Source organism: Oryctolagus cuniculus, chromosome 12 (genome assembly GCF_964237555.1).
Source record: "Oryctolagus cuniculus chromosome 12, mOryCun1.1, whole genome shotgun sequence".
Classification (NCBI taxonomy): domain Eukaryota; kingdom Metazoa; phylum Chordata; class Mammalia; order Lagomorpha; family Leporidae; genus Oryctolagus; species Oryctolagus cuniculus.
Genome location: NC_091443.1, coordinates 84,920,480 through 84,936,557, shown reverse-complemented (window position 1 = coordinate 84,936,557; position 16,078 = coordinate 84,920,480). Strand labels below are relative to the sequence as shown.

General features: G+C 37.8%; 1 protein-coding gene across 5 annotated transcripts in view; it reads left to right on the top strand.

Moving 5' to 3' along the window:
• The window catches only part of VPS13C (vacuolar protein sorting 13 homolog C), a 201,835-nt gene that overhangs the window by 149,359 nt on the left and 36,398 nt on the right, over positions 1–16,078 (top strand). For all 5 annotated transcript variants that reach the window (XR_007910408.2, XM_051822342.2, XM_051822343.2 and 2 more), the window contains 9 exons: positions 1,249–1,370; positions 2,187–2,481; positions 3,662–4,051; positions 4,605–4,709; positions 5,372–5,536; positions 8,725–8,853; positions 9,123–9,256; positions 10,864–10,990; positions 12,835–13,070. Coding sequence is in view for 4 of the 5 variants with exons in the window: in XM_051822342.2 (XP_051678302.2) it covers positions 1,249–1,370; positions 2,187–2,481; positions 3,662–4,051; positions 4,605–4,709; positions 5,372–5,536; positions 8,725–8,853; positions 9,123–9,256; positions 10,864–10,990; positions 12,835–13,070 (1,703 nt within the window). In the remaining variant the exon portion in view is untranslated. The remainder of the gene's footprint in view (positions 1–1,248; positions 1,371–2,186; positions 2,482–3,661; positions 4,052–4,604; positions 4,710–5,371; positions 5,537–8,724; positions 8,854–9,122; positions 9,257–10,863; positions 10,991–12,834; positions 13,071–16,078) is intronic.

The window sequence follows — 16,078 nt, the reverse complement described above, 5'->3', positions numbered from 1 at the left end:
TAGAATCGAATAGTAAACTGAAATGACTTCCATTTTCTCTTTAACTTGCTTTTGCAGTATTTTTTATTTTAAATATCTGTAAACAGGTTTGTTCATTTAAAGCCCATTTTGCTATCTCTTGGTTTAAAATTACTGAAGGTTTTTGTATATTCCATTAAAGATTCAGAAATAAGGAATAAAACTATAATTATAGTTGGTCGTCAAGCGGAATAACATCCTGTTTTCTTTGTATATCAGTTGGGATCATGTTTCAAATCTATCAGAAGTAATGTTGGAACGATTATTTCCCCTTAATAAAGTCATACAAATATTCTGATTTCTACTTTTAAAACTTTATCAAAGCATTTTTACAGATTTTAGTATGTGGTCAGCAAAAGAATATCTTTCTACCTATATAATTTCAGGTAATAAATGAAAATATTTCAAATTTTGGCCATTGTTATCTCTTATTTATATATCTCTTATTTTGTGTTATTTTGTTTTATATATATTTATGTATATATTTTCTTGTGACATGTGTCACACTGTAAGTCCAGAAAACACTTGTACTATTTTTCTCATAATTCTTCTGTGGTTTTCTGCTTGGTCACGTGATAAACTGGAGAAAATTTGTAGTGGACAAAATGTGACTGAAATCTTAAAAGAGTAATACACATTTGACAATATGTAATATTCTTTTTATTTTTTTATTTTTTTTTATTTATTTATTTTTTTTATTTTTGACAGGCAGAGTGGACAGTGAGAGAGAGAGACAGAGAGAAAGGTCTTCCTTTGCCGTTGGTTCACCCTCCAATGGCCGCCGCGGCCGGCGCGCTGCGGCCGGCACAGCGCGCCGATCCGATGGCAGGAGCCAGGAGCCAGGTGCTTTTCCTGGTCTCCCATGGGGTGCAGGGCCCAAGCACCTGGGCCATCCTCCACTGCACTCCCTGGCCACAGCAGAGGGCTGGCCTGGAAGAGGGGCAACCGGGACAGAATCCGGCGCCCCGACCGGGACTAGAACCCGGTGTGCCGGCGCCGCTAGGCGGAGGATTAGCCTAGTGAGCCGCGGCGCCGGCCGACAATATGTAATATTCTAAGCATATGAATATCCGTGTCACTTTTTATAGTCAACTGAAGCTTACAGTTTAATATAGATAGCACTGAATGTAAAAATTTTCAATTGTTAATAAAAAATAACCTCCAATATTCTTTGAAGCATTGTAGATCTAAACATCTTTTTAACAACTTTTCTGTCTTTTTGTCTGACAGGTCAAAAATCATTTTTCTATCGCATTTATCATCTATAAGTTTGTTAAGAATGTGAAACTGTTGGAGCGGATTGGAATAGCCAGACCTGAAGAGGAGTTCCATGTTCCTTTAGATTCCTATAGGTAGATACTTTTGAATACACTAAGCTCTAAAAAATTCACACCATTTTTTCCTATTATTATAAATTGAGATTTCTATTTCCACTTTTTAACGATCTATTACTCTTAAAGAGTAATGGAAAATTTACATTAACACTGAACTTACCAGATGAAAAGTACTTACTGTATGTTTGCTATTTTAAACTCTTATTTATTAGATTGTCTTGTATTTGAAATGAAAAGTGTTTTGAAAGTTTTTCTTGTTTCGGAATTTTTTTCTACAAAATTCCTCCATGAGTTAGTTATGTGACTTTGGGAAGTTTGTTTTTTAGATTTGTTTTTATTTGTTTTATTTATTTGAAAAGGCAAAGTTACAGAGAGGGAGAGGGATTGAGAGAGAGAGAGAGGGAGAGAGAGAGAGAGAGAGAGAAAGAGTTCTTCCATCCTCCAGTTCACTCAGCAAGTGGCTGTAATGGATGGGGCTGTGGCAGTCCAAAGCCAGAAGCCAGGAACTTTTTCCGGGTCTCCCACATGGGTGCATGGGCCAAGCACTAGGACCATCTTCCACTGCTTTCCCAGGGGCATTGGCAGGGAGTTGGATAGGAAGTGGAGCAGCCGAGTTTCTAATTGGCACCCATATGGCAGGTGGTGGCCTAGCTGTACCACAACTCTGGCCTGGGCAAGTTTCTTAACCTTTTTTAGACATGGTTATCTCATCAGAAAAGCCAGGAATACTAGTACCCACTCTGTAGTGTTGTCAAGATGATTTAATGCACTTTTTTTTAAAAGTTCTTGGTTAAAACAACCCCCTCTACCCGCTGTGGTTCTCTTTTTCTGAAGGTGTCAGTTGTTTATCAAACCTGCTGGGTTCTTAGAGCATCAGTACAAAGAATCCACCACTTACATTTCCTGGAAGGAAGAACTTCACAGGAGCAGGGAGGTCAGATGCATGTTGCAGTGTCCATCAACAGAAATCAACTTCTTGCCTCTCGTGGTGAATACAGTTGCTCTGCCGGATGAATTAAGCTATATCTGTCCACGTGGGGAAGACTGGGATCCAGCTTACATTATTCATCTTTATCCTCCTCTCACTCTGCGGAATCTTCTCCCATATTCTCTAAGATTCTTACTTGAGGTACATCTCTTGCATTTTGTTTGATTTTTATTCCTGCACAGAGTGAATTGTAGTTTTGTTTTAAGGAATTTTTAGTTCCCATCATTTTTTCTATATACCATACTTGTAGTGCTTTATTAATCGTGATGACAAAAATGTAGATAGCATCTGCTGTGTCAGGCACTGTGCCATGTTTTTTTCTTATATTAACACTTCCAATCCTCACAGAAACCTCCAGGAAGGTAGGTTCTTTTGCTAGATTCACTTTACATAGGCAGAACTTAAGTCACAGAGACATTAAATGGCCCGTGGTTCCAAGGTTGTTTGGCTCCTTGATATATATCACTTTTCTCTGCTGCATCTGACATGAATTAAGACTGATAATCATCTCTTTATTAAGCAAAATTCCATTAGTTAATGTAAAATAACATTAAAAATATTTCATATTAAAGTTTTTGTTATAAAATTAATGTTAAGATTATTTGACCTAAAATTCTATTGAAAATAAATTACTGTTTTCAAAAACAATAAGGAACTCTTTCGAATAATTAGATATGCTAAATATTCTTTAAATTTTTACATGCTATGGTATTTTGAAATACAGAAGCATTTGGAAACCTAGATTCATTCTTTTTTTTATCTGACAATGAGCCATTCCTTAGTTGAGGAGACACAAATTGATTAAATTAATGAAATAGTGCTTCTTTCAATAAAGAAGACTGATTCATATGTTGCTGTTACTCACTTTTAAAATAATTGCACCTTACTTAGTTTGTCACCGTAGTTTGGCTTCACTTTGGTTATTACATTCCTATGGGAGCCACTTGCGTGGTATGTGAGTAGAGGATGAGACTGAAGCCCAGCCAGTTTTGTTTTTTGTTTAATGACATAGCTCAAATGGGTAGCAGCCAGGATTCCTGAACCCAGTCTTTGCTTCTTGGTTTAAATCTGATTTTATTTTTTCCCTGAAACTTGGAATTGTTGGCCTACTAGTAGCCCAAAGATAGTGTCTGCCTGTGACTTTGGTCTGGTGTCTTTTCTTTTTAGCTGTTAGTCCTGGACATTGGTAATATCTAAACATGGTCATTGAAGAATTAGTAGTTAACCTGTGTCTGGTTATTTAGCATTTGCATATAATATGGATTTTTCTACTTAAGAGATCATAAAAATGTCACTAAGCAAACTTAGTTTTCGTTTTTAGGGAACAGCAGAAACTCATGAACTAGCAGAAGGCAGTACTGCTGATGTTCTGCATTCAAGAATCAATGGAGAAATAATGGAATTAGTCCTGATGAAGTACCAGGGCAAAAACTGGAACGGACATTTCCGCATAAGTGATGCACTTCCAGAATTCTTCCTCGTGTGCTTTTCTTCTGATTCCAGGGAACCAATGACCATTGACCTGTCAATACATGTCAGGCGAATTGGCTGCCGGATGGTGCTATCTGTCTTTAGTCCCTATTGGCTAATCAACAAGACTTCTCGGGTTCTCCAGTATCGTTCAGAAGACACTCATGTGAAGCATCCAGCTGATTTTAGGGATATTATTTTATTCTCTTTCAAAAAGAAAAACATTTTCAGTAAAAATAAGGTATGTTTTTATTCACTTAACAAGTTAGAGTAGATAAATTCCTAATCTAGAAACCTGGAATCATTGTCTTCCCTAATTGTAAGTATGTATTTCTTAATCTTTGTGTTTAGTTGGAAGCTTGTGAAGATATAGAAACTGCCCTGTATTCTTCCAGTCTCCTTATCACAATACCTTTCATTTGGTATCTGCTGAATAATGTTGAAGATGTAAATTCTGTGTGTGTTGAAACTTTAAGAATGTGTGGTCCATGTATCATAAGCCTAACACTGAGAAATCTCATTCTGAAGTATAATTCTTTATAAGAACAACCCAGGGTCTCATTAAATGCGCTGTACTCATTGCACAGGTGAACAGGAAGATCACTGCTATGCTTTTGTCATACTGTCCCCTAGCGTTTTCTGGAGTTGTCTGTCCCACTGGCAGTATGACTTTGATTATATTGTTTCTATGTCCCATGATGCTAAAGACATTTCCAGTAGTCTTATACCCTTGAATCAGATATAGTTAATTTCTTCTTGATTTCTTATATAGTGATATATGTTTTCTGGTATAGGTACAGTTAAAAATTTCAACCAGTGCCTGGTCCAATAGCTTCTCATTGGATACAGTAGGAAGTTATGGGTGTGTGAAGTGTCCCGCCAACAATATGGAATACCTGGTAAATGTGCTAGTTTGTTTGCCTTTGACTGTGTTCATCTTTTGTGTAGTTCAGTAAACCAATTGATTCCTAAGGAGTACAGAAGTATCATGTTGGGGCTGTCTCTGTAAGTTTCTGTGACTACTGCTATGAAAGCAAAACCTAGTTTGTCAAAATTTAAGACTGTAAGTTGAATCCTTCCAAGTGAGAAACTTGGTAAATATTCACAATTTACTAGAGCTTTCATTCAATACTATCCTTTGCCAGACATTTCTTAAATCCTAAATGTGAATACCAGGAAATTTTGAATAAGAGATATTAATTGAACTATTTTATTACTGCTTCAGAATTGTTATTTTATTAATAACACATAATAAAGCAGTAAAACTTGAAACTCCATGCTGATTATTTGACAGCTTGTTCAGTGTGTTAACAAGCATACTAGACAAATCTTACTACAAGTCGTCATTGATTAAATAACTGTTAATTCTTGAATTGGTTTCTGATGGAGTCAGCTAAGGAACCTAAATTTTCTTCTTCATAAGAAGATCGTCAGGATTGGAGTATAGCTAATAGTAATTACTTTAAGAGTTCTTATTTTAAAATGTTTTGTATTTGTATTGAATGAGAGTGTGTATATATATTTCAAAGTACTGGAAAATAACTTTGTTTATTTTCTACAGGTTGGTGTTAGCATCAAAATGAGCAGTTTTAATCTTTCACGAATAGTTACTCTTACTCCCTTTTGTACCATTACAAACAAGTCATCATTAGAACTAGAAGTTGGTGAAATTGCATCTGATGGCTCAATGCCAACTAATAAATGGAATTATATTGCTTCTTCAGAGGTAAGATTTTCCTTTAATATAACTTCTTCCTAAGGTAAACAAATAAATTTTGATTTATAAGTAAGAATTTCCCATGCCTCTTTGTCATATTCCCTTGCTGTCATATTTTTGTGTTAAAATACTATAGGCAACTTTGAAAGATTTTTCTTTTGTACAGTAAACATATGTTAAAAAGAGAAAAATTTTTGGTATTTACCCCTGTCCCAGTCCAGCTGATTGATGGTCATTCTTAAGCTCTTCCTGTATGTGTAGAATGTGGATATAAACTATGAGAAATACATAGAGATTATGTGCTGTGTATTGTCCCGGGTGTCAAGATTATGTGACTGTGTTCGAGAAGCTTTAATCTTGTTGAAGAAGCCCAGGACTCAGTCATACAGAGCAGGAGTAGAGAACTTTCAGCTTGTGATATGGCCTGTGAGATACTTAGTCTGGCCCTGCCAAGACAAATAAGGGTGGGACTCAAAGTTCAGTACACCTAGAGCAGGCTGATTTTTAAGTTGATAATTTTGTATGGCCCATGAATAATGTTACAAATATCCAAACGGCCCATGGCAGAATAAAAGGTTGTCCACCCCTGCTATAGATTAATACTTGGAACAAAAGATAGTATATACTAAATTTCAGGGAATATAGAATTTTTAAATAGGTGAGCTGGAAGTTGCCTTGAAAATTAAAATTCACCCCTCTTGCTAACATAGGTAGTTGTGATCATAGTGATCTAGATGAAAAGGAAAAGTTGTAAAGGAAAAGCGGGATTTGAACTAACTTTGCAGGCTCCTTAAGATTCAAAGAGGTGGGCCGGCACTGTGGCTTAGCGGGTAAAGCCTCCACCTGCAGTGCCAGCATCCCATATGGGCATTGGTTTGAGTCCCAGCTGCTGTACTTACAATCCAGCTCCTTGATAATGCACCTGGAAAAAGCAGTGAAAGATGGCCCAGGTGCTTGGGCTCCTGCACCCACATGGTAGACTGGCAAGAAGCTCCTGGCTCCTGACTTTGGATCGACCCAGTTCCGGCCCTTGTGACCACTGAGGGAATGAACCAGCAGTTGGAAGATCTCTCTTACGCTCCGTCTGTCTCTGTAACTCTGCCTTTCAAATAAATAAATAAACCTTTAAAAAAATTAGAAGAGGTGACAAGAATGAGGGAGACAGTGGGGAAAAGGACAGGTACAAAGGTAAGCCTGAATGTGTGACTTAAGATTCCAGGCAGACCAGCTGACTTTCCATTCTGCAGTGTATCTTAAAAAGAAAGGTTTCTAAGCCTTTTTAAAAAAACAGTACTTAGCAAAAGACTCAAAAGGAAGGATTCTAATCACAATGTAGACTGAGAGCTCTAAGAGGCTTGGCTATTTAAAGGTGCCTAGGGTGATCTCCATGACAGATGCGTGCTTACTGTCTTTGATGTGGGCTTGATAACAATAGTGTTTTTATTCAGAAATGAAATTTACCCCAGTGTTTTATAAAATAAGGCCAATTTGTCTTAGGAAACTGAAACTAGTTTCACAGATAATAAAACTGAAGCTCAAATAAGTATGATGGTACTTGAAAAAGTGTTTGAAAAAAACACATGTTTTGAAAAAACTGGTTTTTAGCACAGAAATAAATTTATCTTTCTTTTTTATTTTTTAAGATGTATTTATTTATTTGAAAGAGTTACACACAGAGAGAGAAGGAAAGGCAGAGAGAGAGAGAGAGAGAGAGGTCTTCTGTCCGCTGGTTCACTCCCCAGTTGGTTGCAACGACTGGAGCTGTGATGATCCAGAACCAGGAGCTGCTTCTGGGTCTCCCATGTGGGCATCCATCTTCTACTGCTTTCCCAGGCCATAGCAGCGAGCTGGATCGGAAGTGGAGCAGCCAGGACTCAAACTGGCACCCATATGGGATGCCAGCACTGCAGGTGGTGGCTTTACCTATTACACCACAACACTAGCCTCAAATTTATATTTAAATTCCATTTTTCTACAGGCTTTTTGAAGTCCTATCAGATATAGTTTGATGAAGATCAAACGCAAAGAAAGTAGTTTCAAGCCGGCGCCGCGGCTAACTAGGCTAATCCTCCGCCTTGCGGCGCCGGCACACCGGGTTCTAGTCCCGGTCGGGGCGCCGGACTCTGTCCTGGCTGCCCCTCTTCCAGGCCAGCTCTCTGCTGTGGCCAGGGAGTGCAGTGGAGGATGGCCCAAGTGCTTGGGCCCTGCACCCCATGGGAGACCAGGATAAGTACCTGGCTCCTGCCATCGGATCAGTGCGGTGCGCCAGCCGCAGCGCACTGGCCGTGGCGGCCATTGGAGGGTGAACCAACGGCAAAGGAAGACCTTTCTCTCTGTCTCTCTCTCTCACTGTCCACTCTGCCTGTCAAAAAAAAAAAAGTAGTTTCAGTACTTAATGACAAGGTCCTTGATATCCTTGCTTCCTTCTTCATTGGCCTTTCTGGTTTATCTAAGATAAGATACTTTGTGAAAAAATTCACTGTGTATTAATGAATTAATATGGAATCTGTATAAAAGCAAATCAGGATTATGATTTCTAAATATGCAAGGTATTTGAGATTTTTTATTATTATTTGAGTTATAAACAGTGAAAGAGAGAGACAAAAGTCTTCCTTCCGTTGGTTCACTCCCCAAATGGCCACTATGGCTTGCTGGCTCTGTGCCAATCCGAAGCCAGGAGCCAGGTGCTTCTTCCTGGTATCCCATGCAGGTGCAGGGGCCCAAGCACTTGGGCCATCCTCCACTGCCCTCCTGGGCCACAGTAGAGAGCTGGACTGGAAGAGGGGCAGCTGGGACTAGAACCTGGTGTCCATCTGGGATGCTGGCATGGCAGGTGGAGGATTAACCAAGTGAGCCATGGCGCCGGCCCTTTTTAAAACAACAAATTTCCTTTAGTTTCTCAGATAGTAACCATACCATAAATATCTAAAAATTAAAGTCTCTGTATTCTTCAGGTGAAATTTCTTTCATTGATTTCACAAATAGTCACTATATTGTCACTAATCTTAATGCAACATATGAGAGGAGTATTTTAAGACAGTGATGATTGAATCAAGATCAAATTTAGAACTGGAAAATTAATTAGCCAGTGTTTTATACCTCAATTTTTTTTTTTTTTTGGTGCCAATGTTAAATACAGGTTTATTTAAGATGTTGCCTTCAGTATTTAAGACTGATGCTAAGTTTTGTTTTTCCAGTGCCTTCCATTTTGGCCTGAAAATCTGTCAGGTAAACTTTGTGTGAGAGTGGTGGGCTGTGAAGGATCTTCCAAACCATTCTTCTATAACCGACAGGACAACGGCACTTTATTGAGCTTGGAGGATCTGGTGAGTTTTCGTGTCTTAAAATAAGGTGTCTTTGAGTTTTAAAATTTGCTCTAAAATATTTAAACTATGCTATAAAAATCTGTTATCACTTTAGTGCTGCAATAACAAAATATAATGCCATATATGTATTTTTAGTAGCTTAGAGCCAAATTTTTTCAGTAAGAATTGAAGAAACCAAAGCTTTTGTGTTTTCTTTTTTGTGTTTTCTTAAATTATATTCGTATGTAAAAATCAGTACACCAAACATTGTGTTTCTTTTCCTACAATAGAATGGAGGTATCTTGGTGGATGTAAATACTGCTGAGCATTCAACTGTCATAACTTTTTCTGATTACCATGAAGGATCTGCACCTGCCCTGATAATGAACCATACACAGTGGGATGTTCTCATTTATAAACAGAGGTATGAGAAAAGGGTTAATGGAGAATTGGATTTGCTGTTATTGATCAGTCCCTTCTGGGAAACACTTGAGTTTCTTATTGTAGATATTTATAGATTTTAGTCAAGTAATACGGATTGTAAACTGTTTATTACTGGTACCCTGACAGATTTTGTGATGGTATTCTATAATCGAACACATTACTTTTCCATAGCAAAACTTGTGAATATTCATACCAAGTGGAATAAATAGAAACTATTTAGATCTGCATCACAGATCAGGTGTTGCTGCCAGATTACTTTTAATGCAAAACTTAAAAATCTTTGGGCTTTTACAGCTTTTTCAATTTCATAATTGCAGAGAAAATTCTCTGAGCCTGTTTGGCATTATCTTTGCTTTTGTACTCTGCTAATTCTTCGTGAACTGTTCCCTGCAAATCCTTACCTGTTTTTTTGTTGTTGTTGTTGTTAGGTGTAGTAAAAGGTTACATATAAGGAAAGGAGGAGGAGGATGTTGAATGTATAGTACAGCTTGATACAAATTCTGTTCTTGCCTTTGTCATCATTTGGCTTGCATTATGCTATTATTAATGGTGTAACTGATAGTTTTAAGCTCTTAATTTTATACACATGAATATTTATATGTAGATTTGTGAATAAGAAATGTCAAATGTATAAATTTCGTGGAGAGTTTCCTATTTTTAACTCTCTTGGCTTGAATCCAGTGAGATTTAAAAGCAGTCTAGGATTTAAATCTTGTTGGAATACTGGGAATCTTGTTACGATGCAGATTCTGGTTGACTAGGTTTTGGGCATTTCCCAAAGTTATGCCAGTGCTGCTGGTCCATTGACTAAAAGGAGCAGTAGTGGTGGGCACCTTTTTTTTTAATTTTCCTGAGACTAATAATATATCTCATGTATTGCATTTGATTAAGAAGTTTAAACTTGGGGGCCAGAGATGTGACGCAGTGGGTAAAGCCGACACCTGTAACACCTGCATCCCATATGGATGCTGGTTTATGTCCCAGCTGCTCCATTTCCAATCCAGCTCCCTGCTAATGGCCTGGGAAAAGCAGTGGAAGATGGCCCAAGTGTTTGGACCCCTGCCACCCACATGGGAGACCCAGATGAAGCTCTTGGCTTCTAGCTTCAGCCTGGCCAGCCCTGGCCATTGAGGCCTTCTGGAGAGTGATCTAGTGGATGGAAGTTCTCTCTCTCTCTCTGTCTCTCTGTAACTCTTAAATTTCAAATAAATAATCTTTTTTTTTTTTTTAAAGCTTAAGCTTGAGCACTGAATAAAGTCTTCTGCTACTAAACATTTACTGTTTATAGCCTTTCTATAGGTTGACACTGTGCACCAATCTATTTACCTTAAAGATATTCTGTTGGTATGATTCTGCCTGGATCAGTTTAGATTGTATTGCAGTTTAAGAAAAGCCAATAGGTCTTTCTCTCCAAGCTTCAAAACTATTGATTGTTTGGGCATTTTAGGATGCTGATTGTTAGGCAGAGTTAAGGCAACATTGTAGTGGTTTGCGCGAGTCCGCTCCTCAGTAAACTAGAGGAATGGGTTTCCCAAGGCAAAGGTGGCCTAAGGTGGTCTAATCTTTGCTCTGTTCACTGTGTTTTAGTGGGTCACAGGAAGAAGTGGCATTGCTACCTAGACAAGCACGACTTTTTGCCTGGGCGGATCCTACTGGTACTAGGAAACTTATGTGGAGATACGCTGCAAATGTCGGGGAACAAGATCTGTTAAAGGTATTGTTTCATGTGAATGAATGCTATTCGAGGCACCTGATTTTGAGGAAAGTAGACAAGTGGGCTTTACCAAATCCTTTTTGTCCTTACTGAACTAAAAATGAATCAGAAATACTTCAGAATAAGTTGTTTTTTTACTTTAAATTATAGATTGTAAATACCAACATTGTGTGGATCAATGGAAAAATGTATTTATAATTTAATTTTTGAAGAACTATAAGTCAAAGGAAAACTGTTAAGTAGATTATGATACTATGGTAAAGGAGTGATAACCATAAACATTTAGGTAATGATTAACATTGCTTCCTAATATGAAACTTAAAATGTTGGAAGTTAACGGGAAAACAGTTGCCTGGGGATATTTTAACATATCTTAATCAACTTTTAACCTATCAAGTAGATGAAAAACAAGTAGAATCAGAGTGTATGGGAAAAAATAACTGAGTTTCAACCAATTTGCATAATATATTTTGTAGTTTTCAGGTAAACAATTCATCTATTTAATAGGGTTGCATATTAGAATAAAAAATATGAATAAGTTATTGTTACATACAGTATACCTTAAAAGTAATAATAAATTTCAAATAACAAAGAAAAACTTTACTGTTCATAAATCCCTGTTAGCGTTCTCTTTGTTTTCTTTTTTCAAGAACCCATGAGATTAACTGTACGTAGTAGGTACTTGACTGCCTAGTGAAATGAACAGTTGTTGAATTTGTGTTAAGCCCAGAACAAATTGTAAAATAGTCTCTGAAAACATTGACCCAATTGAGCCTTATTTTTTTTTAAGATTTTTTTTTATTTATTTATTTAAAAGAGTTACGGAGAGGCTGAGGTAGAGAGAGAGAGAGGTGTCTTCTATCCTCTGTTTCACTCTCCCGATGGCTGCAATGGCTGGAGCTTCACCAATCTGAATCCAGGAGCCAGGAGCTTCTTCCAGGTCTCTCCTGCAGGTGCAGGGGCCTAAGGACTTGGGCCATCTTCCACTGCTTTCCTAGGCCATAGCAGAGAGCTGGATCAGAAGTGGAGCAGCAGAGACTCAAACCAGTGCCCATATTGGATGCTGGCACTGCAGGTAGCGACTTTACCCGCTACACCACAGTGTTGGCCCCAAGCCTTATTTTTTTAAGTTGCTATGTGAAACCTTCAGCCCAGCAGGCTGTTCTTAGTGGAGCTTAGTACAAACTGATCACCATAGTTAACTGGTTGGCACTGTGATTTATCTAGATATTTGTTATGTTATAGATTGTTAAGACATAAAAATAAAGCTTTTCTGAGGTTAATTTTCTCCTTTTTAAAAATTCCATTTATGTTTATTTAGTTGAGAGACTGACAGAGCGCCTGTTTGCTAGTTTACTCCCCAAATAACTTCAATAGCCTAAAGCCAGGAGCTTAATCCTGGTCTCCTGGGTGGGGATAGGGACCCAACTACTTAAGCCATCATATGCTACCTCCCAGAGTGCACATTAGCCAGGAGCCACCCCATGAGTTTGTTTTGCTGTAACTTCTGAGTCATTCTGTTCTCCAGCTTTGGGGGAAGTAATCATCTGTGGCATTGGTGCCACCAAAGGATACTCATTGCTGCTCATTGCTCTTTGATTTGCTAAGTAGGTGACTCAATTTAAAGTATCCAAAAAACTAAGTACCATTAATCCTTGTCATTGTTTGAAAACAAAACAAAAGGGTTTGTTCTAACATAGATTATATGTCATTTCGATGGTAAGAATTTTCCAATTTACAGTTGTGCCTTTCAACTTTTCTTATGTTTCTCAGTTACTTAGTTCTACTTCAGATGATAAAGCTTGCTTATTTGTGACTTGATGAAAAATCTGTCTCCTCCCCAGGATGAATGTGGACAGTTTCCCTATGATGCAAACATCCAGATACACTGGGTGTCATTCCTAGATGGGCGCCAGAGGGTTTTGCTTTTCACCGATGATGTTGCCTTGGTTTCCAAAGCACTGCAGGCAGAAGAAATGGAACAGGCAGATCACGAGATAACCTTGTCACTTCACAGCCTTGGGCTTTCTTTGGTGAACAATGAAATCAAGCAGGAAGTTTCATATGTTGGGATAACCAGGTATGCGAGAAGGAGGATAAGTCAAATAAGTCATCAGAAATCATTAAAAGGTGTTGAGTTCATAACACTCAACTTGATGAAAATAAAGAAATCATTCTGCTGAGTTTGATATACCGTATATTCTTTGCTAAGACTTACGGAATAATTGAATTGAACTTTAGTTGAAAAGCCCCAAAGATAGAAAGAAGATTAAGATCTTGTCTTTGCTTTCATAATTCTCATTACAATTGTTGGAGTTAGAAGTGGTTTGCTTCTTTCTTTGCTGTTTGAAGGGCTTTTGTTTTGTTTTTAAAGTGAATTGCAAAAACCCTGAGGTATACTATAAAGAAGTATGGATATATACATGTTTTTCGTCATGGGAAACCAACAGAAATAAATATGTAGGAAAGATCATAGAGGAGGCCATACTTGATTTGAGTTCTAAATCATTAATACATGAATGTGTAGAGTATAGCAGTATCTGAAAAAATATTTAGGTATTTATTTTGGTTTTTAAAATCACAGTAAGTGTGATGACTGAATTTTTTTTAAAAGGACTTATTTATTTATTTGAAAGGCAGGATTACAGAGAGGGAGAGGCAGAGGGAGAGAAGTTTTCCATCTGCTGGTTCACTACCTAAATGGCCATTGGTTGGGCCAGACTGAAGCCAGGAGCCAGGAGCTTTATCTGGGTGTCCCACATGAGTGCAGAGGCCCAAGCATTTGAGCCATCTTCTGTTGCTTCCCCAAGTGCAGTATCAGGGAGCTGAATTGGAAGTGGAGCAGCTAGGACTCAAACTGGCGCCAATGTGGGATGCTGATGCTGCAGGTGGCAAATTAACTTGCTACACCACAGCACTGACCCCCAGTGACTTTTTTTTTTAAGAGTGATGTACAGAATGTTAACATGGTACCATATATAACCAGCTTAGGATCTATCAATAACCATGTGGTTAAGGAGTAAAATATTAAGTTAAAAAATTAAATAGGCAGATAATATTTACAATACACTTTGTACAATACCTAAAAAACTAATGGTTCTTTAAATGGTATCATATATCTGTTAATATCATATTAGTATATTTTTGTATATATAAGTAGTGTATGAGAAGGTTCTAGAATTTCATGGAAAATGGAATTAAAAGATAAGTTTATTTTGCTGTAAAATTTTTTGAAATGCTTGAATAGTTTTTTCATAATATACATTTTTCAAAATTTTGCCAAACTCCTGCATATGCATAGGAGCCAAAAACTTTTTGTACCAAAATAAACTTAAATTTTTAATTCCATTTTTTGTGAATTTTTAAAGTCACCTCAGAATCTCTTGGTTATATATTTCAGTATTAGATAGAATTTTTTATTATTATTATTTATATATATATTTTAATTTATTTGACAGGTAGAGTTATAGACAGTGAGAGAGAGAGAGAGAGAGACAGAGAGAAAGGACTTCTTGTTTATTGTTGGCATACAAAAAAGGAATTGACTTATTTATTAACCTGGTGTCTTGCAAACCTTGTTTGATAATTATTAGTTACAGCAATTTTTTGTTGTTATTGATTCTTTGAGATTTTCCATTTATGTCATCTGTGAACAAAGGCAGCTTTATTTCTTCTTTCCCAGTCTTGTCTGCCTTTATTTTATTTTCATCTGTTACTGCATTACTTAGGGTTTCTAATACAGTGTTGAATGAGAGTGGTGAGAATGGATGTCTTGCCTCATTCTCAGTCTTAGTGAGGAAGCGCCTAGTTTCTTATTGTGATTGTTGATGTTAGTGATAGATTCTTTCTTTAACAGATACTCTATATGAAATTCCCTCTATTTCTAGTTTCCTGAGTTTATCATATGTAGTGATTGGATTTATATAACTAATAATATTTATTTTATTTAATACCTTGATTGAATAATATCCCCTAAACAAATTATATAGTGAAGACATTAGCAGTATCATTGACTGATATCAGTAAGCTACAGAAATTGAAATACTACAGGTTAATATTTTATTGTATTTCAAGCAGTATTCTCTTAATTCAAATGTAGGTGAAATGTGGCTTGTGAGCCACATCTAGTGCCCTGCCTGTTTTTGCACGCCTTTTTTTTTTATTTTTTATTTTTTGACAGGCAGAGTGGACAGTGAGAGACAGAGAGACAGAAAGGTCTTCCTTTTTGCCGTTGGTTCACCCTCCAATGGCCGCCGCAGCTGGCGCGCTGCGGCCAGCACACCGCGCTGATCCGAAGCCAGGAGCCAGGTGCTTCTCCTGGTTTCCCATGGGGTGCAGGGCCCAAGCACTTGGGCCATCCTCCACTGCCTTCCCGGGCCACAGCAGAGAGCTGGCCTGAAAGAGGGGCAACCGGGACAGAATCCGGCGCCCCTACCGGGACTAGAACCTGGTGTGCTGACGCCGCAGGGGGAGGATTAGCCTATTGAGCCGCGGCGCCAGCCCTTTGCACACCTTTTGATCTGGGAATAATTTTATATGTTTTAAATGACTGAAAAAAATCATAAGAATAATAATATTTTCTAACACAAGGAAATAATATGAAATTCAACTTTTGTTGCCTATTGATAGAATTTTATTGGAACATGGCCATTTTCATTCTGAGTGTATGACTGCTTGTGTGCTGCATCTCAGTGTAGTGAAAATCATAGTTAAGTGTTTTGGAAGTATATGTGTGGCATTTCTGTATTTCATATTACTAGTGGACGCCCACCATGTCAACTCAAGAGGAGTGTAGTGGACTCCAGATGTCACTGTTTTGTAGCAGAGGGCATGTGGATTATATTCTTACTAAACGGCAAAGAATCATTCTATTTTGTGATGACATTGTAGCTGTGCTACAGTAATAGAGTATATGTTGACATTTCCCAGTTTAGCACACACTGCATGGTTCTCAAATCTCGGGAATGCCATGGTCAGAAAAATTAGAAAATTTGGCCGGCGCTGTGGCTCACTAGGCTAATCCTCTGCCTTGCGGCGCTGGCACACTGGGTTCTAGTCCTGGTCGGGGCACCGGATTCTGTCCCGGTT